Source organism: Schistocerca cancellata, chromosome 4 (genome assembly GCF_023864275.1).
Source record: "Schistocerca cancellata isolate TAMUIC-IGC-003103 chromosome 4, iqSchCanc2.1, whole genome shotgun sequence".
Lineage (NCBI taxonomy): Eukaryota > Metazoa > Arthropoda > Insecta > Orthoptera > Acrididae > Schistocerca > Schistocerca cancellata.
The window spans coordinates 843,648,124-843,672,130 of NC_064629.1; the positions used below are offsets into that span (position 1 = coordinate 843,648,124).

The 24,007-nt window shown below is 36.9% G+C and overlaps 1 protein-coding gene across 2 annotated transcripts in view; it reads left to right on the top strand.

Moving 5' to 3' along the window:
- LOC126184950 (talin-1) overlaps positions 1 to 24,007 on the top strand; it is a 272,457-nt gene that overhangs the window by 190,761 nt on the left and 57,689 nt on the right. For both annotated transcript variants that reach the window (XM_049927624.1, XM_049927625.1), the window contains exons 18-31: positions 1,028 to 1,193; positions 1,432 to 1,662; positions 3,285 to 3,512; positions 4,125 to 4,379; positions 4,832 to 5,031; positions 6,003 to 6,135; positions 6,946 to 7,070; positions 8,460 to 8,628; positions 9,689 to 9,828; positions 11,715 to 11,905; positions 13,984 to 14,243; positions 18,636 to 18,798; positions 21,886 to 22,207; positions 22,288 to 22,522. In XM_049927624.1, coding sequence (XP_049783581.1) covers positions 1,028 to 1,193; positions 1,432 to 1,662; positions 3,285 to 3,512; positions 4,125 to 4,379; positions 4,832 to 5,031; positions 6,003 to 6,135; positions 6,946 to 7,070; positions 8,460 to 8,628; positions 9,689 to 9,828; positions 11,715 to 11,905; positions 13,984 to 14,243; positions 18,636 to 18,798; positions 21,886 to 22,207; positions 22,288 to 22,522 — 2,818 coding nt within the window. The remainder of the gene's footprint in view (positions 1 to 1,027; positions 1,194 to 1,431; positions 1,663 to 3,284; positions 3,513 to 4,124; positions 4,380 to 4,831; positions 5,032 to 6,002; positions 6,136 to 6,945; positions 7,071 to 8,459; positions 8,629 to 9,688; positions 9,829 to 11,714; positions 11,906 to 13,983; positions 14,244 to 18,635; positions 18,799 to 21,885; positions 22,208 to 22,287; positions 22,523 to 24,007) is intronic.

Genomic DNA, 24,007 nt, shown 5'->3' on the forward strand with positions numbered 1-24,007 from the left:
CGTCAAATCGTCTTCTTGCTGCATAATTGTTTGTGGCCTCTGTGTCGTGAATAACCATTAACTTATAATTGGTTTCATATTGCCTGCTTGAACCAGTTGTGATCTGCGAACTCCTAGATTTAAATTTCTCAACAGACTCAGAACTGTGATTGACATCCATTATCAATCACCATAATTTACGTTTCTTACAGCTTTAAGCAAACTGAATAACAGTATGTTATCCTCTCAGCTCCTTGGTGCTGAATCGGCAAAAGCTGGATCACCTTGGGGAAACAGTACGCTTCATCATTCGTTGCCAACCTTGAAACTGAACAATGTTGTCGAGCATTAGCTGCTGTAGTGCTGTAGTTGAACCTCATGTTTCCTTTATTATGGTCTGTTTCGGGTGCGCTTAGTCTTCATTCCCACTCATTTCATTTACTCATTTTATGGAGGAGTGTGGATGTTTGAGAGTGTAACAGGAATTCCCATCCAATCATTTGGTTTAGATTTTTTTCTGTTTTACATCTTTATTGTTAATAGCATGGGGGAGAATTATACTCACAACTACAAATTTATTTGGAGGAAATTTGGGGAACAGTTCTAGTGTTCACTTCACAGCCGGGTGAAACCTCCATAAAATCTTGGTGAGAACTAGATAACTGCAAGATATGTCTGCTCAAATGATCTTCATATCAGGTCTGATGAGTCTGTCTCTCTCTCTGTGTCTGACTAAAATCCCAAAGCTTTGGGGCTCAGCATCCAGTTAGTTCTTGGATTTTGTTCTTCCATTTAATGATTTTTCATGTCTGCCAACTTTCCTTGTTGGGCCTACAGGAAAGCACTGAATTGGAGAAGGAAGCTTGTTTGGGAAAATGAAGACAGCTGTTTGTTTAGAAATAACGACAGTGTTTTAGATCTAGTAAGAATATTGGAATCTCAAACAATTAGATAACACTTTTGACATGTAATTAATTATGTATTGTGTAAATTTTATTTCATTCATATCCATAAATATTGCTGAATATTTTGATTGGATGTTACTTAGGCTTAGCAGCCGGGAGAAGGCCCATGAAAGTGTACAGGAAGGAGCAGTTGAAACAATCCTGGTGGCAACAGATAAATTATTTGCATCATCTGGAGATGCTGGAGAGATGGTGAGACAGGCTAGAATATTGGGGCAAGCAACTGCTCACCTTATACAAGCAATAAAGGTAAGAGAGTAAATTTAAATTGCTTTGTGGCTAGTATAATATTTTTCATTATTCTCAGCACAAATGACCAGGGAACTGATAATATTGACAAAGTAGATGAGAGTGTTTACTAAACAATCTTTGTAGTCTCTTCTCAGATAGTGAAAAAATCCTTACCTTTAAGATAGGTAGATGATTGTTGAATATTACTTTCCTCAGTTTGGAGTATGCAATATTTTTATTACTCCGTCTGTTCTAGGGAGAGGCGGAAAAGCAGCCAGATTCAGAACTACAAAGACGATTGTTGGCTGCAGCAAAAACATTAGCTGATGCAACTGCACGGATGGTTGAAGCTGCCAGACTGTGTGCATCCAGTCCCCAAGATGCTGGTGCTCAGGATGAATTACGCAGAGCTGCAGAAGAATTGCGTACTGCTACAGCAGCTGCTGCCACACCTGCATTGCGTCGAAAAATTGTATCTCGCCTAGAGGTTAGTGGCAGTTACAGTTACAAAATATTATAAATTTGTTAATGATTAGTCCACATTGGGGGAAAAAGGACAGTGGCTGAGAGAGGACAGACTACCACTCACATTTAAATAGGTGTAACCAAATGGTAGAAAGCAAATAAACTGAGTGCAAAATGCTAAGTGCAGTGAAGGAAGAGGTGCCAATGGAGTATAAGGTGCAATAAACAATAAACAAGGAGAAGGCATGAACATCTGAAACCGACAAGAAGTTTTTTAACAGGAGCAGGAAAGAAAGAGATGTTTAAGAAGGATTGGAAAGGAAGCAGAGGGTCATGGAGGATAGTTTCAAGTGCATGTCTCTGTCCTTCTTAGCAGAGAAAGCTGTAAATAGTATTTTAATGTACATTTTTGTTTAATTTGGGTTGTCTTTGCCTGACAGCATTTGAAAAAGAAATGACATATTCAGTTGTGAAGAGTTAAATATATAACATAAACTGCAATTATTATGACAATGAGAACTTTTATATGGACTTGAAATAGTGTTTTTGACTTCCTGTGCTCCGAATAACATTAATTTGAAAGACTATTTTTCATTCCTCTCATTTTCTTTATGTATGTCAGCATTTCATGTTAGTAATGGCCTGCCTACTTCATTAGCACCTCTTCTAAATATTACATGCCACAAAACAAGTATCTTTGTAGATATTCGTGAGAATTTTAATGAAATTGAGGACTGCATACTTTTACACAAGACTGGGCTTGAGAGCAGTTGCAGTAATATTATGCTGCTCATGTGAAATATATCATAGTACTGACTATTTTTGTTAAAGTATTCACACAGAGGGAATGAGTAGCAAGTGTAGGTAATTATGTTCCCTGAGAACATTGTTGTTTCCCTAATTTTTCAGATTTGGAATTTTATTAGTTTAAAGATCAAATTTGTGCTAGAGATTCTAAAATATGCACTCCACAAACTACTGCTGTTTGAAGTACTTCAGCTAAAGATGACTGAAACACTTGATGACTTACATGCAGTCACCAGAATTTTTTCTGCTGCTCCATTTCATGTGTTTTCTCCTGACTGCTAAGCTTATGTAACAACCAAAATATAGTACAACAAAAATTCATGAAACAACAAAAATTTCAGAAAATATAATTAACTGTAGGTGAAAGGCTAGTATAATATTTGAACAGATTTCAGGTTTGTAACGTAATCTAGAAGAACACTGGACATTGTATCAAATCATGCACCGTGTAAACAATATGTGATTTTTTACAAATCAGAATATGTTATACTACTGGTGCTTACAAGCTGTGCCAATCTCCTAGCTATCTTTAACTGTTGCTGCAAGGTAGATAAACAGGTACTTTTAAATGTCACAGAAATTCTACTATTTTCATATGTTAAAGACTAACCTTTCTTCAGTCTTATTTACTGTCATGTATTTGTAAATATTAGCAAAGAACATTACCAAGCTTATTATAATTGATGTCTTGATAGCGGCAGCACAGCATTTGTTGTTTGGAGTATATAAATGACTGTCAGTTATTTCTGTCGAACAGTGTCATCATCCCATATGTTTTGAGTCTCAGATATTCTTTCTTTTGCATTTAACATATAGAATATGTTCCCATGTTAACAGGCAGCAGCAAAGCAAGCAGCAAGTACTGCAACACAGTGTATAGCTGCTGCTCAGGGAGCATCCTACCACAACACTAGTAAGCCTGCTCAAGAGGAACTTATGATGGATTGCAAGGCTATGGCTGACCATATCCCAGCTCTTGTTGAGGGTGTCAAGGGAACCCTGTCAAATCCTGATAATCCAACTGCTCAACTTAACCTCATTGATGCATCAGAACAGTTTCTTCAAGTAAGCTATTAAAATTACTATATAGAACAAATTTTGTTAGGACAGCATCATAAGAAGGAAGAGGAAAAACATGGTTTGTGCAGAAATATAAAAATCACGGGGAGGAAAATGTACATATTGTTTGTGGAGTATTGGCATCAAAAAGATCACATTATCTAGTAGTTGTCAAATAAGAAGGAGATACATGCAAAAGTTATAAATTAAAATTGCAAGCAATGAGTTCTTGGTGCTTGAACATTATTCCCAAAGAAACAAAATAATAAAAACTCCACGTAATATTTCACTTCATGCACAAAATATTACTGGTGTAAATTTTATGTAATTTGTATTTTTAGTTGAAGTCCAGCAATTTGGAGCTAACAATGTACAATCATGGTTCTCATATATGTTCATAGTTCTGCAGAGTCTCTCTTTAATTTGTGTGTCTGTTCAATGCTAACTTTATCTGTTTAGTGTGAAATTGTGCGATATGTGTAACATTAACTTAGTAACAAGATAATTAAGTTGCCTTAAGAGTATCTTAAAAATTGGTGTCATATAAGTTTCTTTAGAACTGGACACACACAAACTAGGATTAAAATAACTTACAACACAGATGTTATGTTTTCACAGCCAGGTGCACGTGCAGTGCAGAGTGCAAGAACAGTATTACCAACAGTAACAGACCAAGCAAGTGCAAGGCAGTTATCAACAGCATCTAATCAGCTTGGTGCAGCACTGGCTGATCTCCGCTCTGCTGTAGGTCGTGCACGTGAAGCTTGTGGAGTTCTTGAACTGGAATCAGCTGCAGAGGTCATTCGTAACCTTAAAATGGAACTTCAGGCTTTCCAGAGAGCAACTGAACTTCGCCCTTTACCAGGAGAAACGGTGAGCTTCCCATATGAAGTACAGTATACAAAAGTGCATAAGCATTTATGTACAATCTGTGGCTGTAGTATCAAGAATTGATTAAAGTTTACTGATAACACATCCAGAACCACTTTAAAAATAGTTGAAAATATTATATTTTTAAAGCTTGCTTGTAACTAGCTCATTACCCTCCTCCTAAGTGATCTTCTCATCTTTTTTATCTCCCCTTTCCAGTACCACAAGATTAGTCAAAAGGTGGAGATTAAGTATCTACTTATTTAATGTAAATGCTGAAGTGATTGTTGTCCCATAGTCTGATATAGCGATACTTTCTGTTTGTGATCCCTTAGCTGTTGTTATAGGTTACCAGTGAATCTGCACATGACTTATGTGTTACAGTTGTGTATCGTAGTTTTACAGTAATGTCATTTTTACAATACATGATACTGAGATACACCATTTATTCATAGGCTGAATCTGCGAGCCTTCAGCTGGGTGCAACATCAAAAAGTGTTGCAGCAAATATGTCCCAGCTTGTCACTGCAGCCGTGCAAGGCAATGAAAATTATACTGGTATAGCAGCCCGAAACACATCCAATTCTCTGAGAGACCTTACTGTGGCTGTGCGAGGTGTTGCTGCAACTACCTCAAACAAAGAAACCAAAGCAAAGTATGTCTTTATCATATACATTTTTATATAATTTGTGTCAAAACCAGAACTTATTGTAATCAGTGTGAATAGCATAATCACAAGTCAGGTGCTACAGTTTACAACAACCCAGTTTAGCCATTTTTGTTTAGGTTGTTGTAGTGCCACATCTTTGTGTTTTAGTGCTGGATTCTGTTTTTTGTAAAGAACAGAGGTAATTCCTTTTCTGAGTTAAATGTCTAAATTGGTATATCAGTGGGACGTTGTGACTTGAGTCATATCTCACAGTGATCTGAATTCTCGCTTGCCTCGATTCCCCTTAGTGATCAACTTTGTATGCCATCCAAACTAGTAAGTGGAAATTTATCTTTGGGTTTTCTGTATTGTAGAAAAAGTGAGGTCTTATATGTGCCATCACTACTATGTTCTTGAGGATATAAAGGGAATGACTAGCTCTTTTTTTTATTATTTGCATATTTTTCCTATTGAGGGTTGTTAGGTGTAAAAATTTCATGAAATATCATTGGATCTTGATGTGGCAAGAACTCAGAGAAGCATCCATTCATTGAACTCATTTCTTCTTTTCTATTACAATAACAACATTGCCACCTGTATGTCATTAAAAACACACATTTTTATCTGTCAAAAGGACATACTGAGAAGAAGATAGGTTGATATTGCTAATGAAAATAAGTATTTGAGGTATCTGACATTACAGCATTTGGTATTGTAACAGCTAACTAAATACCCTTAGTTTAAGAAATGTAAATATTAGCGTAGCTTCAAGCATAAACATAAAATTAATTGAAGCATACATTGTAGTTCATTACTTGAAATTCCTAATTATGTATTGTTGTCATCACTTTATGCTTTATCTTGTAGTTGCCACAACTTCAGAGTAACTACTCATCTAACAGTTTATTCAAATGAAGGTTATGTTTGAGAATCAGGTGATACAGTTTTCAGAATTTTAACATCACTTTTATTTTCAGGATAATTGATAATGCCGAGGAAGTAATGGATCACTCACTTGAACTAATTGAACAGGCAAGATATGTGCTGAAGAATTTAGATCAACCGGATAATACACAGAAGCTCAGTAGAGTTGTCAAAGAGGTTTCTCAGGTAGTACCCTGTGTGTATAATTTGTAATGACAAACTTAAAGTATATTGTGAAGTGTTTACTTATTGGGAGCAGTTTGATTTGTAGTATAATATTCCCTGTTTTGGTAATTTATATAGAACTGGTGATTGGTGAAACTATCTTATCTGTAAGTTTTAAAGTATAATTAAAAGCAGCTTCTTAATAATTTCTTTAACTGCATAGTCCAGCAGTAGCTTTTTTCTGGTTGGTAAATCAGCAGCTAAGTTAATGCCCATTTTAAATAATGTTTCGAGGTTCTTCTGAATGTATAGAAAGTTTAATCAACAGAAAATTTACTAACAGTATTGCAAGAACAGAATACTAAAAATTTGCCACAGACTCTTACTAATTTTGCTCATGTGGTTAATGTGCTATACTCTCAAAAATATCAAGATTTAAACTTCTGTCCAGTCATACAGATTCCAATTTTCCACAGGTTCCCTAAATTGGTTTTTTCACAAGCTGGAATTACTTCCCTTCAAAAGGGCACATGCTATTTTCTTCCCCATTACAGGGTTGTGTACCATCTCCAATCACCCCCATTGTCAACAAACATTAAGCTCTAATAGTCATTCCTTTACTTTTGAGCATTGGGGTACTTGTTATTCCACAGGCACCATTTGAAGTAACCACTTCAGGTATCATTCGACTACCTTGCAATTCAGTCTGTCTGTGACAACTTGCTAGAGGTGCTGAGTTTTAGAGAAAGTTATATAATAATGAAATTCAAGAAAATCTTTTGATTATAACCTTTTCCCCAATGTAAACATTCAATTTCTTAATTGTTGCAGTCATTGAGTAAATGTGTTGGATGTCTTCCTGGGCAAAAGGATGTTGACGAAGCCATCCATTCCATAACAGATGCATCTATGATTCTGGAGAAAGGAGAGTTTCCTGTAACAAATAAATCTTATGGGTAAGAATAAATAAATACTGCCTATGTGTGCAGCTACTAGAATTATTTCTTTTTGCTTCTCCTATTTGTTATGTTTCTCAAACGTGTTATGCTATACTCTCAACCTGCCCTGGTTTCACACAAGTAGCACTAAGTATCTGCAGCAGGACAACTTGTTTGGTGTAACGGTAATACTTATATAGGCAAATCTTCGTCATAAATCAGTCTATTAGTGAAAACCATATCAAGTTCCCTACAGTCGTTACTGAGATTAGTCTTCAAAGGCAGACAGAAAAGTGTGGTGGGGCACCTTGATTTATAATGCATATAAATGCAGGTCTCATTGATAAGTAGGTACAGATTTTTCTTCTGTTCTTTTACGTGAAGGAATACAACAAACAACCAGCTACTTTTTGTGTATCTGTGTTTATGTCAAGATTTGTTTTGGGCTTTCATTCATCTTCAGTTGGTGTAATACATTTAAATCTTCGTCAGATAACATTTTAATTGACTGCAGTTTGCAACTGCCCTGTACACAATAACACGTCATTTAGGTACCACTTTTCCTCGAATTATTTATTTACAATTTATTAATAGTACAGTGCACATACTCCTGTTTTGTAACTATTAGGTTCTTTTTACACTTTTACATGCATAGCAAAAACACTTTCAGGTTCACTGAAGCACTGATACAGTACAGAATTCGCCACATGACCAACTAATACCCCTTTATATAAAATCACATCTAAGTTCAAGTTACAGTTTTCTTACACATTCCAAAACTACTACTGGAATCAGTTACGTTTATAGACTTAATGTTATAGACATTAAAACTTGATACACATTTTTTGTGTGATCAAAAAAATTGCTTAATATGTAAATATATATTGTAATGGCCATACAAGGTTATTATAAACATAGGTCTTTTTTAGTCATGTAAAATGACTGTGTTAGTAAAATGACTATTAGCAATTAACATGGATGGTTATCAACCTAGGGGAATAGTGACTGACTAGCATTGAAATAACAACAACTAAACTGCCCGTTAACTTGGATGAATTAATGTTTCTTCCATTCTCTCGAATTTTGTAAAAATCATACAGTATTGCTTAAATATATTTTATGTACATAGTCTCTTGAAGATACACAAGATCTTTTTGCATAAATGTTGGTGAGCTGGCTGGTTTTATTAGAAATTCACAAATTCTATATATAATTTTTCCTATTGCATTAAAAGTTATATAGATGACAAAATAAATGTCTGAAGTTAATATTATTAAAGTATATTCAATTGAAGTTGTTATACTAGAAAATAAACTTTGATTGTGAAGTGAGTGAATTACTATGTTTCTTTGTATATTTCATCTTGGTATGCACATCACTTGATTGAATTACTTCTTTGATACACAGGCAACTGCAACAAGAACTAAATTCGGCAGCAGCAAATCTGAATGATGCTTCAGCAGAGGTGGTTCAGTCAGTTCATAGTCCAGCACAGCTTGCTGCTTCATCTCGGCAATTTGGGTCAGCGTTTGGTGACTTGATTGGTGTGAGCATGGAAATGGCTGGCCAAACAAAGGTAAGAAAGAAACTCATTTGAAAAGAAATATATTCAGTGAATTTTTAAAACAGTAGGGGACCGTGAACTGTGATGGGCATAGTGGATAGTGTAACAGAATTAGCCTCTTTCCTCATCTTTCATGTTTATTGACATTATTTTACATAACATACACATTTTAATCTTGAAAATTACATTGTGATATGAAGATGGTATTGTAAACATTTCACTGCCCATAAAAGATAATATTCCATCGTATTAGACTTGAAAAATGTGTGGGGAGAGGGGGGGGGGGAGTAAGATGTATGACTGTCAGTGTGCTGTTTTAAAAATAGATAAAATGATAGAATAAGCAAGTGCAATGTCTATGAAACGGTAATTATCCTGTGAAAATATGTGGTTTCAATTAGTATTGCCAAACTGTGGGGGTAAGAATAGTACTAACATTTGGCAATTAGTCAATCCTTGTGGCTCTTTTGGAATCTCAGAAAATGGGTGTCATTGGCTTAGTGGGTGGTACCTCCAGCATTGTCAGTCTTTAATGACAAACATGGGTATTGTAAAGTTGAACCATTCCTTATATGGACTGAGCTATTACTTCATTTGTAGTGATACTGCCACTGATAGCAAACCAACCACTAATTTAGAAATAGAAACAAACGTTCATTTGTTTTTTATACTACCAATTTGTAAAATGAGAATTACTTTGCATTGAATCAACAGTGCCACCATCAGACAAATAGAAACACATAACAATAATAATCATACTGTTAGTGTCGTAAAAATGAAAACTTATAGCCTGGTAGAGATTTAAATACTAAAACATAATTAAGGAAAATTGTTTGGCCTGAATTGCAGAGAATGTCATTAGGTTCAAGCATTTGAGAAAATTGCAAATGAAAAGATTATGTATTGATGCTCATTAGTATAGTAAAATTTTGTGAAATGATTACCTGTAAATGTGAGAAAATGCTCTGACAAATTTAGAGTGAATCACAGCTTTTGGAATTGTTAGAAATATTTCATTGAACTATGCTCTAGTTAGGTTTGAGGTGAAAAATATATTGTACTTACTTTTTAGGATAAGGAAGTACAAGGTCAGATGGTGGTGTCGCTGAAAAATGTGTCCATGTCATCTTCAAAACTCCTTGTCACAGCAAAAACAGTAGCAGCTGATCCAACTGCACCCAATGCTAAAAATCAATTGACTGCAGCTGCGAGGTATGTGCAAAAAACTATTAATCTGCCTAGCAACTATTTTATTTATGGTTAGTCTTCTGGTTTATTTTAAAATAACTTTGCTGTGAAACGTGATATCCTTTCTGTCTGTACCTGTAAAACATTGAAGACATTACTTTGCAATATTTAATTGATGCTGTAGGAAAGTTCTTATAGAATGAAAATACTTTTTGATTAAAAGAGACCACACACCGAAAAGCAGAAGCATTGAGTTACCGATAGCCACACACAAAATAAAGAAAACTTGCTAGCTTTCACAGTTATCCTTTGACAAGCTAGAGTGAAACATTTGGTCTCCTTTAATCCAAAAGTATTAACAACATTTAATTGAAGTTGGTTGTGGGTTTATCATTTAAATAACTGTGTCTCACCATCCAGCACAATCATTCAAATTGTAACCTGCTATTTGTAACAATTGCACCATCTGGAGGGAGTCATATTTTAAGTGTCAACCAGAGGAATGACATATATGATGCTGGGGTGCTTTGAGGATAGTACATAGACCATTTCTACGTGCATATTTGTGCAAGAGTGATCTCTGATGAACTGCTTGAGCTTAAGTGTAAATAGCAATCCACGGAAGGTCAATTCCTTGAAGGTAACAAGTGTACACGTGAAGTCAAACGATGCTCTTCTTAAGAGACTACATAACAGTGAACTCCAATGTGGAATTTTTGTAGTGTGGGATTAGTTAAGTTATCTTACTGCCAGATAGCCACACACATTAAACAAGCTACCAGTTCAGTAATGTGGACATAGACTCACTATTCAGCTGCTAGTGTGAAAGGGAAACTCACATTAACATGACATGAAGGATGTATACCTTTACTGTACAACCATCTGGAATTATTTATTGACCTTAACCAACTACTGATATTCCTTATTAGGCACAAGTTGTCAGCAGCTGAGTCTGATTTCATGAAGAGCCTCGCCTGCAACCAGCAGTGCAGTGAAGTTGCAAAAACAAGGATATGATGTTTGACAAGAAGTTTTTTTTTCCATCAAAACACCTTTCAGCTTTAAAAATTTGTGTGATCATGTAAAGTTCAACAGCTTCATGATTAGCAGCAGCAGTATGCATTTGATATCACCATGCTGGCCTGACATGGAGTTGCATGATATGTGTTGTCAGTGTATATAGTATACAACTCTACGTGATATGCTTTGATGGTTCTTTCATTGCTCTTGCAACCCAAGAGTGTGAATGGATTAATCTTTTTGCTATAATTTTACACTTCTTGGTTCCCTTACTACATGTTATTCATACATTGAAAAATCCAGAGTTAGTTTTGGCCCATCGAAATGGCAAAATTGAGTGATGTGCCTATAAAGTAGATACCAGCGTACTGTGAAGGTGAAATGATGACGAAAAATGGGTGTAGAGAAAAAATGAAAGGATATTCTCTCTCTCTCTCTCTCTCTCTCTCTTTCTCTCTGTGTGTGTGTGTGTGTGTGTGTGTGTGTGTGTGTGTGTTTTCACACATGCTCGTTGTTCTAGATATTAGCTATGAGGTGGATAATAGTGTGTATATTTTTCTGCTGCTGTATGTTATCTATCATAAAATTTCAGTAGGTGCCATTAAAGTTGTTAAGATTCTTCAAAAAAAGTAAAACATTTGTAACAAACTGGCTGCCAGATACGTGCATGTCTGCAGCAGATGCAATCCAGGTCATTATTTTCTGCATCAAGAGTTTTTGAAAGTGTTGCTATATTAACCATCTTATCACACACAGAGCAACAATGGTATCGTTATTGCACATTGCTTGTTAGCTTCAAGTAATGTTGTGCTCCTAACACAGTAACTAAATAAATATATTACTTAATTTTAACAGAACTGTGCAAATTAAATCTGTTTACTTGTTTACAGAGGAGTGACTGACAGCATTAATTACCTAATTGATGTCTGTACATCAGCTGCACCAGGGCAGAAGGAGTGTGATAATGCAATTCGAAACATACAGTCGATGCGTCCTCTTTTGGATAACCCAAGTGAACCAGTTAATGATTCTACTTACTTTGAGTGCTTGGATACTGTGATGGAGAAATCAAAGAGTCTAGGTATATTTATGATTATTTCAGTTTCCATTATTTATACAGTTAACATTATTATTTGGTACTGTTGTATTATGTTAACTAAAGGAAAACGTGACTAAGTGCCAGTAACATGATACATGTTACATTGATTGTAAAATTGTTGCAGGAAATTAGAATATTGCGGTGCAGCAGTAAATACCACCAAATGGTTCAAAATTTTGTTCTCTGACAGGAAACAAAGGGTGTTATTAGGAAATAGATGTATGTTACGCTATAAGGCATCATCCAACGGGGAACATGTATGTGGTATCCCTCAAGGTTCCATCTTAGGGCCCATACTTTTTCTGGTGTGTACCAATGACCTTTCATTTGTAACATTACCCGATGCCAAGTTTGTTTTGTATGCAGATGACACAAACATTAAAATAAATAGAAAATCAAGTATAATCTTAGAAAGATTGATTAATGAAATTTTGATCGAGATTAAGAAATGGTTCCTAGCCAATTTTTTGTCATAAAACTTTGTAAAAGCACACTGCATGCAGTTTAGAATTTACAAGAGGTTTTCCACTCAGAATATGCCTAAAATGTAATGACAGACAGATAGAAGAAATTCTTGGGGTTACAGCTTGGTAATAAATTCAGTTGGGAGGAGCATACCACAGAACTGCTGAAGTGTGAAGTGCCTAAACGAATCTCTATTTGGAGTTCAAATGCTATCAGAAGTAGTTGATAAAAAGCCTTCATACTATGCTTATTTTCATTCCATCTAACTGTATGGTATTATTTTTTGGTGTAACTCAACAAGCCAAGCTAAAGTTTTCTGGGTCCAAAAATATGTAATAAGAATTATGTGTGGTGTGAACTCGAGAACAAACTGCAGAGGTCTGTTTAGGGAACTAGGGATAGAAATGACTGCTTCCCAATGTATTTGTTCCTTAATGAAATCCATCATTAAAAGTATACCTATTTTTCGCATCAACAGCCCAGTTCATGGAATCAATACTAGAAACCAGAATAATCTTCACAAAGATTTAAAATCGGTTACTTTGATCAAGAAAGATGCCCATTATTCAGGTACCAACTCCTCCTACACCATTGATGACTTTCTTAGAAGAAACAACTGATGTGTAAATGTTACTGTTAATATCAAATAATGCGATTATCAGTACAACCTGACTTCTGTATAAATTCAGTGCAGTAATGCAGTCACTGTAAATAAGTGTTGTAAAATGATATTTCTGTTTGATGATGCATAGCTTCAATAGCCTGAAAATTATATGACAACCTCATATTGAATGATGGGGCACTTTTTTCATGAAGATTTATTTATTATGTTTTGAATGAAAAAAATTTTTAAGATTTTTCTTTTTACATCTGTGAGGACCATTTCACTTAGCAAATTTGTTTTTCTTTGAAAGTATTTATAGTGCGTTTTTGTTTTTATGGTGTGTTGGGCATTCCTGAGGATCCCCTCACTACGAATCTGTTGGAACGAAAAGTACATCTAATCTGATCTAATTAATTTATCATGAGTCCCAAAGTGGAAACTGTAGTTAGGACGAAATCCTGATATGGTCATCTTGTTTTATGCATTTGATTTTGTATATTTATAAATTCTTTCTAAGTCACATTATGGGGATATCAGGATAGTTTTTGCCTTCAGGTTTTATCTATCTCATCTAGTGCCCTATCTCAAGCGCTCTGACAATGTGAAGTTAATCCAGACATGCAATTTTCAGGATTTGAATAAGTGTGATATATGATGTAGATAGTGGAACTGAATTTTGTTGTGGCTTCACGGATGCCTTTTAGATTTATCAGTTGAGAAAACTCTCTTTAAATCTTAAGATAAATGACGTGAGTAGTCTCCTAAACCAAAACTGCATTACATCAATTATAGTACATTTTTTGGTTATTTCCTGAAAGCTATGGCTAACACCTTTTTTAATGAACTTTTAGTGTTCTTTTCGTTACCAATGGCCTTCTGTGATTAAAAATTTTCGAAGAGATAGACTGAATCTTACTGGTGTAACTATACATTCTCTGTTGTATATATGTACATATTGTTGATGTTAAATGAGAACCTTTTTTCCATGAAGGGGATGGAATGACAGGAATAGCAAATCATGCAAAGGAGTCTCAGCACGAGCAATTTGGTGAATCAGTAAAGAGTGTGTCAAGCTCGATTTGTGGCCTGGTAGAAGCAGCAGCACAAGCAGCATATTTGGTAGGAGTCTCAGATCCATCAAGTGTGGCAGGGCGACCTGGTCTTGTGGATCAGGCACAATTTGCTCGAGCAGCACAAGCTATACAGTCAGCATGTGCTTCTCTCACCAACCCTGCTACCAACCAGCAGCAGGTAAGTCCATACTTTCACATTGCTCTGTGCAGTGTCTAGCAGCTTTGTATTTTGCAATATTAGTTCTCAGGTTACTGGTCAGTTGGGATAGTAGAATGTTCACTGCTCTTTAAGGCTAGACAGGATAGATTCTGTCGACGAGAAAACACCACAGCTCTAGCAAATCACATAACTTTGTTGTTGATATGAGGTTTACTACACCGATTTTAGCAACTTATTCCCATTTCCCCTCAAGTAGTTGGCTTCACAAACATGGTTGACATTGTGAGGTCCAGCCACTTTAAAATGTTTCAGGCCCAGAAATCCAGCTCTTTATGCCATTATTTAAAATGTTACTATCACATTTGTGTTTGATATGTCTTAAAGGGTAATACAGACTGAAAAGATCAAGCTTCAGCTTTTATTTTTCATATTTATTTTAGTTCTTTGATAGTTATCCTTCCAAGAAAAAACTGAGAGGCGAGTACTTGAGCAGTTTCACACATATTTTGTGCAGAAAAGTTTAAATTATTCTAGCATTGCAATCAGGTCAATACCAGCTTGTTGCTTTCCTGCTAGTTCTGGCAGTAAGTTCTGTTATGATAATGACGAACGAGTCGTTGCCAATGTTGACTTGTGGCCAGTGCTAAATAGAAACACATAAATTACAACAGTTTTGTCTGTAATGTCGATAAGGTGCTGGCTGCATGGTCTGGATCTGCAATGACTAAAATAATTAGAAGTCATTGGTAAAAAAATAATATATATTGTACTTAACTGGTTGTACAGGATTCTTCTTGGCTGCATACATATAATTATAAAAAGATAGCTATTGAGGCCTCATTTAGGCCATGTGTTACTAAGCGCCTTGTTAGAGGTTGCTTCCTATCAGCTGAAGGCTATACTACTCTACTACTTGATGTCTCGATCAGGAGTGGATGAGAGCTCGGTGGAAACTTGATACAAGCCACAGAGCGGCACTAACGGCACTGGTCATGACTCGCGGGTCCAACAATACTAATACGGCCCACGGTCGATAACTGCAACCCTTAGCAAGTGTGGTATCGAAAGTTTATACAACAAATTCTCTCATCTCCTCCAAACAAATCTTGTAAACCTGTTTTGGATACTGCTTCATCATGAGATTCAACTACACGAGAGACAAAATTAAGACACATAAAATAGAACTAAATTGTAATTACAGCAGCAGTATGTGTACCAACAATACTAGTGCTGATAAATTGTAACAAACTGTAGCTTACCTGAATATGAATTTTCTTCAGACTGTTCTCATTCAGATATCTCTTCCTCAGATCCAGAATCATCGAATTCCTCCTCTTGAGCTTGCAAAATTTGTTGCTCACTCAACAAACGTGACATGATTATAGCAGTATTACAGAAAACTGCAAAACCTAATGTGTGCATCCACAAAACTCAATGAAAATGTGAGAACATAATGACTTAGTCAGTAGCAACAGCAGCTCATACATTTGCTACTGCTTCTTTTGAAGTAATTTTAGAAATTGGCAACAGAAGACAGCGCCTGTCAAGGGGCAGGTCCATACATTGTTCTCATATGAAACTAGTCCAGTTTTTGAGTGATATTGGCTCGTGCATCGTGAAAATTGTAGTCCTAGATATACTCGGGCATGGTCCTTTGAACACAATGTTGTGACCTATGAGCTGTGCTTGGGCTTGGTTGCCAAAGTGTTAATGCAAGTAACATTGTTACCATACCACCATCTTAGTACTACAACTAGATAAATTAATATAGCTGTTAGTTAATAAAATATGTCTGAAAATTTGTCACAGTTTAAGGCTTTGCTGTACACTTGTTCGAAATAATTCACATCTGATATGCTAAATTAGTTCAAGGAGGTCAGTACCTTCTGGTTTGTTCTGCTTTTCTTTTCAAAATTGGTTTATTTTTATGAAAAAAAAGGAGATAGCTGCTTGTTGCATTGGTCCAGATGATGATTTATCTACTAGTGAGTTCCAAAATAAACCAACTTCTATCTGTCACCAACACAATAATTTGAAAAAAAAAAAAAAAATACATAGTTACGGTATTACCCTCATGTTTATATTTGTGGAATCAACATTTTCCCACCATTTACAACATTTTTTATTGCACCCATCAAATTTCTCATGTTCTCAATGTTAACTCACACCTGATTTTGCGTTAACATATTTATAATCTTCCTGCGATTTATGCTTTATAAATAAATTGAAGAAAAGAACTGATGTAATTGATGTAAAATGGTGCTGGCCATCAAGTAGTGTTTACGTGGTCAAGTTTCTTGACAACAGATTTGAACCGGTAAATGGGTAAAAGTCAGAACTATTTGTGCTGTATCTCCTGCTGGTGCCAACTGCTGCTTGACATGGTGGCTGATGGAAGGTTTCTATTTCCCAGGCAGTTTCCAGTTCCAGTTACACAAGTGGTTTTTATGAGATAATAAACTATTATTGGATAATAAGCTCCACAATGACCTGTATTTTGATGCCTAATACACGAAGTGCAAAAATGCCTTTCTGCATCTGTAAACTTCGCATAACACCTTCTTTTGCAGGTGTCTCATCATTGCTCTTTCAAGTGTACTCCTGGAACATGAAGTTTCCTAGATGAAGCATTGGATTCTTTCTGCTGCCGTCAGATTTTGGAAACATTTCTTGCCTGCTGTTCTGAATTTTTATTTTATCTTAATGGGACCACCACCACCGCCCCTCTTGCTTTGCGTCCTTTACTCCCGAGCACATAGATATCTTCACAAGCTGTGTCATGACATTGTGGATTAAAACAGCCATTCATTCCTTTTATTTCCATCAATGATCACAAAAGTTTGGTCCTTAGACCACCAGATTTAGTCTTCTGCAGTAAAACATGAAATGAAATATAACTAATATATAAAATGCATGTTTGAGCATCAGCTACTTTTGTATTTAAAACTCAAATATCAACTTGTTTCACTCACAAATCATCTTCACAGGTTAAGATTAAAACAGTTTAGGCCACAACATTACATCTAGCATTACTTAAATAATGGCCATGTCTCATATGTAGAGCATGCCATGAATTCCAGTATAAAATACAGGACTATTAAATGCAAGCATACTAATGTGCATAAACAGAGCTCTGTTTATGCATGTTATTAGTATGTTTGCCTTTAAAAGTTCTGTATGTTATATCGGAATTCATGCTATTTCGTTGTGGCATATTTTATTGTTTTAAAATGTAGTCTTTCAACTAGTTGTATTTCATTTCCCATGTTTTGCTGGAGATCCAAAGATGGTCATTGTTGACTGAAACCTGTAGTCTACAGACCAAAAGTTTTGTGGTCATTGATGGAAATAAAAGAAATTTATTCTACATAGTCTGTAGACACACTTCTGTTCTCCTTGTCTCATATCCTCACTCGATGAAAAACTAGAAGCTACAAAAATTTGATATGCAGTCTGGAGTTTGTCTGCTGGACAAGCTATTATCAATATGAGAGCATGAGTCTCTCTCTCTCTCTCTCTCTCTCTCTCTCTCTCTCTCTCTCTCTCTCTCTCTTATTTAAAATAAATAAATAAAAAAAGTACCTCGTCGCCAGTTTTGTAAAGGCCTCATTGCTACTACTGTGGAGGCCAAGTTGCCACTGTTGGTACGGTAGGCCGAATTGGTGAGTTTGTGAAATGGCCTATGGTACAGTACACCGGTAAGATAATTTCTCACTGCCACTATTCCACAGCTATGCCTCAGGGTCAGGTAACAGGATAGGGGAACGAAGGTTCTACAACACCCTAACAAATTAGTAACAAAGTCACACAAATGAGTTACAAGGTTTACTTGTCTTTGTGACTAGTTGAATAATGAAATCTGCAATACTGCATGTAGTATAGCACAAAAAAGGCCTCAATGGCTAACTGCAAACAATCATAGATAAGCTTCACAATATGTAGCAAATGCAATATACCACAACTGTCTCTTCACTTAGAGTTCAGTAAACGACATTTCCCATCTGTCAGGCCTGGACGATGATCTATTACCAAGTGCATGAGAGCTGCTCTTCTATCTTCCGAGTAGGCTTCTGTCCATTGTCGTCCGATCATTGGCAGATTGTGTTCGGCCGGCAATTGGCCGAGGCGAAGTTCATATCTTCATCCTCAGCACCACCCGTAGCGCTGGTGGAACTTGCGCAAGTGACGAATCTCTATGAGACTGGAACCAGCTCACATCTTTGCTCCATTGGTGCTTTTTCCCTGGCATTGTCTTGTTCAGAAGACACAGCAGTTTTTACTGTAGCAAAATTTATTATTAATGTGTTTTATATGAAATGAAATTGGCTTTGTTACAAAGTTTTTGCATGTTATGTACATACTTGTGTTGCTATCATTGCACATACTTAAGCATTCATTTTGTCATTTTAGGTTCTTTCTGCTGCAACTGTAATAGCAAAGCATACAAGTGCCTTGTGTAATGCATGTCGTTTGGCATCATCCAAAACAACAAATCCTGTAGCCAAACGTCACTTTGTGCAGTCTGCGAAGGATGTAGCTAATTCCACAGCAAATTTGGTAAAAGAAATCAAGGGTAAGAAAGAAACTTATGATGCTCTGTATATTGCAAGTTTCTAAATACAGTGTACTTCTGATTGTCCGGTTTGTGAATTATTTGTGCAGCTTGTATGCCCATGTGTATGTGTGTGTGTGTGTGTGTGTGAATCTAACTGTAATTGGTGCTACCAACAATGTAAATATTTTGTTATGCCGCCTCAGTTGCACTAAGAGCTATCAATAGTTTTTCATTTCTGTTTATTATGTGTTTTGGAAATAGTTGTTCAGTTCTGCTCTATGGAATTCCCTTGTTTTTGTCACCTCACTTGACTGTGAACCACCGGTGAAGGCTAACAATCCAACTGCCTTTATTGTGTGAAGCGTCATTTTCAAGCTGTGTACTGAACTTGTGATGTGCAGTGCATCAGACATCAACATAAGTGCTTTACAGCCATTCTTCCCACAGCAGCAGCTACAAACCAGTCAGTAACATCTATCTTTTTGCAGGCTTTTGCATTTAGTTTGTACTGATTAGTAATGTTCATTTTCATTCACTGCTTCCTGGTTTTAGGTTCTCCTATTCCTTCTTCCAAGCTTGACTTATGTTTATACCTTAGCGTGTCGTATTTCCTTGCTTTCAGTGTTATATTGGCCTTACAGGATGCTGAAACCATCTCTCTCTCTCTCTCTCTCTCTCTCTCTCTCTCTCTCTCTTTGGTTTTTCCCTATTGTGTATATCACTTGAGTCTCCCATTTTCACAACTGATTATTAGTTTGCATGTCAGTAGTCTCTCTTCTGCACCCTTATGTAGCAATGGTTTCAGTTCTCATATTCTCTTTCATTGCTTTACAGTATATATTCCTTTTTTCATTTTTAGGCTGTTTCAGTTATGCATTTGTTTCATTCAGCAGTGCTCTAAGCCAAGGTAAGCATGATCAGGTTTCACCACCTTGTTTTTGGTGTGCTCACTGATCTCAAGCCTAAAATGTGTGACATGTTGTGGGTTTCTGGTCTCTAACATAAGCAAAACATGTTCCTTCCATTCATCCTTGTTCTTTGTTGCTTTCTATATTAAAAATTTCATACTACATTCTGCTCTTGTGTAGAAGTTCTAACATTTTTTACAGGTCTGAGCAGCTTTATTTTTAATGTTTCCAGTTGCCTATAGTCTTTCCGTATCAGTCTACCATTCTACATAATAAAACAAGGTGGAAAATGCCATTACTTTACAAAATTCCATTTTTTAATCTCTCCATTCACTTTCTCTTTGTAAGTCCTTGCAGTTAGCCTACAATTTCTCAGATAGGAAATTGGTTTATTTTTATATCATGATCCTCTTGATAGGTTAAGTCTCAGCTAAGATACAGAAACTGGGACACTTGTTCCAATATTTTATTATAGATGCAACTTTTTTTATCCTAATTGTGCCTTTCTTAGGAACACCATAATTACCTTAGTTTTGCGCTTTGTGGTTTGTCATCACATTTTTGAATAATTACATCATCATCAGCAGCAGCAGCACCAGTAGCAGGAGCCTAGAATTAGATGTTCACATACTGCTGGCGTCTCAATTTGATTCCCAAAGGAATATTGTTGTCTTTCCACATCCTTATCAAGTCATCTATGTAGATGTTAAATACACTAGATTCTCACTAATCCAGCAATTCCTTGCACATATGGATGTTGGATTAACAGAAGTGCCAGATTATTGAATGTGTCCAAAATTTATTTTAAGCACATAAGGAATACTCTTTATTAAATCCTAAGATAGATTGATTTTCATTGAAAACTTCGTTCTGGAGTGTATACATGTACAGTAGTATCACTCACTATGCAACATTTCCCGAGCTTTTAGTTGTTACAGTGATGATATGCGATGCTGGCATGGAACTGCGTTATAAGTATTACATCAATATCGCATGTGTCAGGTTGTTGCATAATGTACTCTAGGAAGATGAGTACAGCTTCAGCATCAGCAGTGTGCGAAATCTTCATGCTCTCTCTCCTACTATGTCCTTTCCTTCATCTGTTAAAAGTTGGTCTATCTCCAGTTTTCCCCATTCAACCAGTGAGTGACGTGTTATTCATAAATTTCCACTCTTCCTGGAATGTGTAGCATTGTTTAATATTTTAACTGACTGACAACATCGTTGCTCATGGTAATTCATTGTTATGCGCATCATTTCTGCTTCACCAACTAGACACTGGATGTGTGTCGGATTACTGAGAGACTGGACTACTGAGGGTCGGATTAGTGAGAGTTTGGTATAGCTTTGGAGATGCATTATGTCCCTGTCTTAACTCCCTGGTTCACATCCATCTCTGATGATAACTACTTTCCATTTTCTGTAATGATTCTGGTATTGATATGAAGACTCCAAATCACTTGGCTTAAGTGTCTTGTATAGCCTCTTTTTTATACAAATAATTTTCTTGAAGCACAATCAAACTTTTTTGTCGAGCTTAGTAGTGTTTTCAGCAATTCTCAGAAAACACTAAAATTTTATCTTTTTAATAACAGCTTCACTTTTACATTTCACCCAACGCCATACTGCAAAACTTCTGGTTTTTCTGGGAAGTATAAATAAAGCTTATGAAACTTCCTGGCAGATTAAAACTGTGTGCCAGACCGAAACTCGAACTCGGGACCTTTGCCTTTCGTGGGCAAGTGCTCTACCAACTGAGCTACCCAAACACGACTCACACCCCGTCCTCACGGCTTTAATTCCGCCAATACCTCGTCTTCTACCTTCCAAACTTCACAGAAGCTCTCCTGCGAGCACTTGCCAGCGAAAGGCTAAGGTCCCGAGTTCTTGTCTCTGTCTGGCACACAGTTTTAATCTGCCAGGAAATTTCATATCAGCGCACACTCCACTGTAGAGTGAAAATTTCATTCTAGAAAGCTTATGAAACTTGTAATTTTGTCAATTTTATATAATGCCACATCAGATAGTGTTAATGGTAAACACCTCAAGGTGACATTAATGCTACTGCAAATTATTTCCAAGTAATCATATTTATTAGTGGCTCAGTTTTGTTTTTATCATGATAGGAAAATGGCGTGAAGTTATATTGTGCCAGTGGTAGACATAATTTTTATGTGTGAATTCTTTGTTGTCACAGCTCTGGATCAGGACTACAGTGAAAGTAACCGTGACTGCTGTGCAAGAGCTACACGTCCACTCCTTGAGGCTGTCGACAGTCTCTGCACCTTTGCTAGCTCACCAGAGTTTGCTTCTCAACCAGCCAAAATTGGAGCAGTGGCACGTCGTGCGCAGGAGCCAGTTACCTCTGCTGCCCGGTCGATAATTGATGGATCATGTGCCATGGTTCGTGCTGCAAAGTCACTGGCAGTCAGTCCTCGTGACCCGCCAACATGGCAGTTGCTTGCCAACCACAGCAAAAGTGTGTCGGACTCAATAAAGAAGCTTGTGTCTTCAATAAGGTATGAATGTATGCAGTTGGAATAGTGTGATATCAATGTGATTAGAAATATTTGATAATTGTCACTCTGTTTCTATTTAGAGATAAGGCTCCAGGACAAAAGGAATGTGATGATGCCGTAGAGACACTGAGTGGTAAAATACGTGAACTGGATCAGGCTTCCTTGTCAGCTGTGTCACAGAGCTTAGCTCCACGTCGTGACAATAGTTTGCAAGGCTTCACAGACCAGATGTCCCGGTCAGCATCTGAAATCACAGATAAGCTAGAACCTCTTCGAACAGCAGCCAAGTTTGGAGCAGAAAATATTGGTCATGCGGTAAGTCAGCTAATGAAATTAATCCCCGTAACTTTGCTTGAGATGTGACAGAGGCTGTGTGTCATTCATTTCCCCTTAGTTAACAATATACAAACTCTGTGTATTATGAAATTTTCACTCTTTTAGCTAAATGTGAACTGTTTTGAAACTTTCTGATAAACTAAAATACTGTATGAGACTAGAACTCCAACATTTGCTTTTCACATGCACTGCTGTATCACTTTAGACATCATAATGGGCCAATCTAGAGCTTGTGTCTGTGTATTTTCTCTCTTTCAAATTCTGTTGAGGCTCTCCTGCATAGTTTGTCTTGACAGGGAGGGAGTGTTCTGTTAGCATTCCCAGCCTGGAACGCACAGATAATCTGTTAACTGCATCTGAATGATATGTAGCAGGTCTGCTGTAACTGTGGGGAAACCAGAATTATACATGAGCAATTTTTCTTCTTAGGGATGAGTTCAAGTCTTCGTGTGCATGTGGCAGTGTTGGGGAGATGTGCGGGGAAGCAGTAGACAGACCAGCAGTGGACATATACCCTGTTCTTCATTTAATCATTCAACTTCACTCCTCCTTCAACATGGAAATGTATTTATTTATTCCATCCGGCTAGTACAGTCTGTGAGATGTATTTCATTCTTCGCGTAATATTCCACACTGAGCAGCAGGCTTAGTAACAGCCATTGGTCCAGAGAAGCGGGCTACTTACTCAGTGGAGTGTCATCATGGAGTGCTGACTCAGTGACGGTGGCACGGATGCCACCCAAAGCTTCATATGATTCTGGTGTGGAGCAAGGCCAGTCATCAGTGTCTTCTGTCTTTATGACAGGCCCTGGCATCCCAGTGGCACAATAGTGGTGGTGTCCAGGGTGACCTGTGGACTGACAACTGAAGAGCAGGGGCAGGCAGTTGGTGGAGTGTTGGCCATCTGGGCTGGGCAGACAGGTGCAATCATTGGTTCGCGACCAGGTGGCAACAGAGTTATGACTGAGGGTCACGTACTGTCCAGCTGCCTGAACAATGACAAGCTGGTTCAGAAAGGATTAAATACTGCTTCTCCCTGCTGATTTCTGCTTTTTACATAAGTTAGTGTCTCATGCCAAATTGATTGGGATCCAATACTCCTGGAGGCCTGGTTTTGTCACAGTGCTCCTCTGTTGGTTCTAAGTCTCTTGTACACTTTATCCTCTTCAGATGTGATATTTGTAGCTTATGGCTGTCAGTCACCTACCAGATACAAAAGTGATCAAACCATTGTAGCAGAATGGTAAAGCTAATGGTTACTGATTTTATTCAGATTAGGTGAAAGAGCAAGGAAACCATTTATGGGTATGATAAATGGCACCAACTGAGTTAGTATATACAGAATATCATAAGTATATTTTGAACATGGCTGTGCTTCAGCAATGGTTAGAGATCATCAGTAAATGAATCCAAAGCAGCCAACCATTTGCAACAAAAGGTGTTTTATTCAACATTTTGTCATGG